Source organism: Nanorana parkeri, unplaced genomic scaffold (genome assembly GCF_000935625.1).
Source record: "Nanorana parkeri isolate BGI_ZX_2015 unplaced genomic scaffold, ASM93562v1 scaffold1279, whole genome shotgun sequence".
Taxonomy (NCBI): domain Eukaryota; kingdom Metazoa; phylum Chordata; class Amphibia; order Anura; family Dicroglossidae; genus Nanorana; species Nanorana parkeri.
This window is the reverse complement of record NW_017307547.1, coordinates 449,845-452,086: the sequence shown is the minus strand read 5'-3', so window position 1 is coordinate 452,086 and position 2,242 is coordinate 449,845. Positions and strand designations below refer to the sequence as shown.

At 44.7% G+C, this 2,242-nt stretch overlaps 1 protein-coding gene across 1 annotated transcript in view; it reads left to right on the top strand.

Annotated features, from left to right (window-relative positions):
• Positions 1-2,242, top strand: part of LOC108797445 (ATP-binding cassette sub-family A member 10-like) — a 47,318-nt gene that overhangs the window by 34,704 nt on the left and 10,372 nt on the right. Inside the window, exons 26-27 of the mRNA XM_018569038.1 lie at positions 333-458; positions 1,554-1,613. Of these exons, the coding sequence (XP_018424540.1) occupies positions 333-458; positions 1,554-1,613 (186 nt within the window). The remainder of the gene's footprint in view (positions 1-332; positions 459-1,553; positions 1,614-2,242) is intronic.

Sequence of the window (2,242 nt, the reverse complement as noted above, 5' to 3'; positions counted from 1 at the left end):
TGACTGGTGGAACGGACGGGGGAGGGGGCGGGTACAGCTGGCTCTGCCTCTAGATAGGCAGAGCCAGCTGTCACTCACGCAGCTGGGCGGACCCAGACATAATTGTCGGGATTCGCTTCAGCTGCGGCGTCTCAGTATATAGGGAGCTGTAGCTCCCTATATACCGAGCGTAGTGTGACGGGAGGACGCTAGTTTGTGTCCTCCCGTTACCCTAAGGAGAACTATGGGGAAAAGACTTAACCGCATACTTCTCCTTTAAGACATAAAAATGTTATATATCGCGTGTCACTTGTTGATTTCATCCGTGTACATGAATCTCTCGTCTCTTGCAGACCTCCTTCCTCTGGCTATTCCTCAGCACCTCAAACATCATGTTCAGGGCAATAGAAATAGAAATGAATGTAATCTACTTGTTCTTGGTGCCGCCCAGCAACTTGATGATGTTTATGATCAGCTTGGTGAGCGTTGATTTGTACATTTTTATATCACACGTCATTACAGTAAAACACGTCATGATATCCATATATCGGAGACAATAAATATAACAATGACATGTGTTCTTTACATACAGAAGATTATAAATGGAAATAAGGGGACGATGTTCTGAGGCAACCAATTCTTCTTACCCCAAAACAAGCAGGCGTCATCCGAATGTCCACTTCCCTCAACCCTAAACTACGGGGTCTATTTATAAAATGTGTCCATTACATGGAGCTGAGGATCATCATGTTAGTGACCAGAAACAAGGTTACAATTCTAGAGACCACTGGAGGGAATGAGCATATAAATGTAATCATTGATACTACAGGGAGAGGAATGTTTACATTTATATGCTCATTCCCACCAGTGTTCTCCTCAATTGTAACATTGTATCTCATTACTAACAAGTATTTATTTCCTATGATCCTCACCGCCATCTATTGGCCACGATGTGGTATTTTCCCCCATTCACTCTGTTCATTATACCTATTAAAGAACATTCCACCAAAAGGCAACTTACACTAAGAACATTGGTTTTTGCCCCATTTATACAGCAGCCGGCTTACTCGCACAGAACGTATGTACCTCCAGTTTCCCTGGAGGAATAAATGATACAACTTTTTTATAAAGTGTATCTAAAGCTGAAACTTCATTGGTCAGTCATGGATGAAGTAGGGAATGGTTAGAACTCCTATCAGTTTATTTTTATCCTTTGGTAGATTTCCCTTCACTTCCTGTTCTGGTGGCAGCGGAAAATTGTATACTTACCTATCGGTAATTTTCCTTTCCTGACGCCAATACATGGCAGGATACAATGGCTGGGGGCGGAGCCATACCCATTGTATGCTGCCATGGAAGGGAATTTCCCTGGCAGACAGTTATCACTGGAACAGGTGTCCCCAGTGAAAGATTTCCTCTCAATTCCGGTTCTGATGACAACTTAGAATGCTGGAATTCCCAAACACTTCCTGTTGCCGTGACACTTTAATGCACTTTTGTCACATAAGGCCCATGGTGTAGGGATGAGATTAGAAATCTGTGTACGATATAATGACATGAGTTTCTTTTTCTAGGCTTTCCTTCATGGACCGTTTCCTTACTTCTATCCATTTGTGTACGGCCAACTGGCAATTGTAAGTATATATAGGCTGCGGTCACAATCAGAATACAAATCCTTGTGATGCATACATCGATAGAGGAAGTTACACAGCACAGATTCAGGAAGCAGACCCACCCACCCCCACATGTGAGGATGTCTCTGGAATCTGGCTGCAGGGAATGTCTTCTGCATTGTGCACCTGGGCCCTGGCCACATCGTTGCTCTGTTTGCACATCTGTAAGCAGTGCTGTGCAGTGGTACATTGGCTGTGGCTCTCATTGATGGGACCAAGCTGTCTGTGCCCTGCGGTGGGAGCACACTTCCCAGGGTGACAACGCTGCTCTCGCATAGCCGCTTCAGGATTTTAAATGTAGGAGATAAGCGCTACAAAACTTCAGCAAGGCCTCTAGGACGTATCTCCTATATGTAGCTCCTCTGCCCCTGTCTCCCTACACGCCGCCAATACCGGCAATTGACGGATGTCAGAATGACAGCCGGGGATTGCTATGTGTTACCTAGCAGAAGTGTCTGTCAGAGTGCAACCGCTCTTGTGTGAAATGGCTCTTACAGATATTCTGATGATAGTAATGTAGTATAACATTGTATTATTACATTGTATTTATGAAATTGCTCTGCTCCATGGGGGGTGTACAGGGGGGGGGG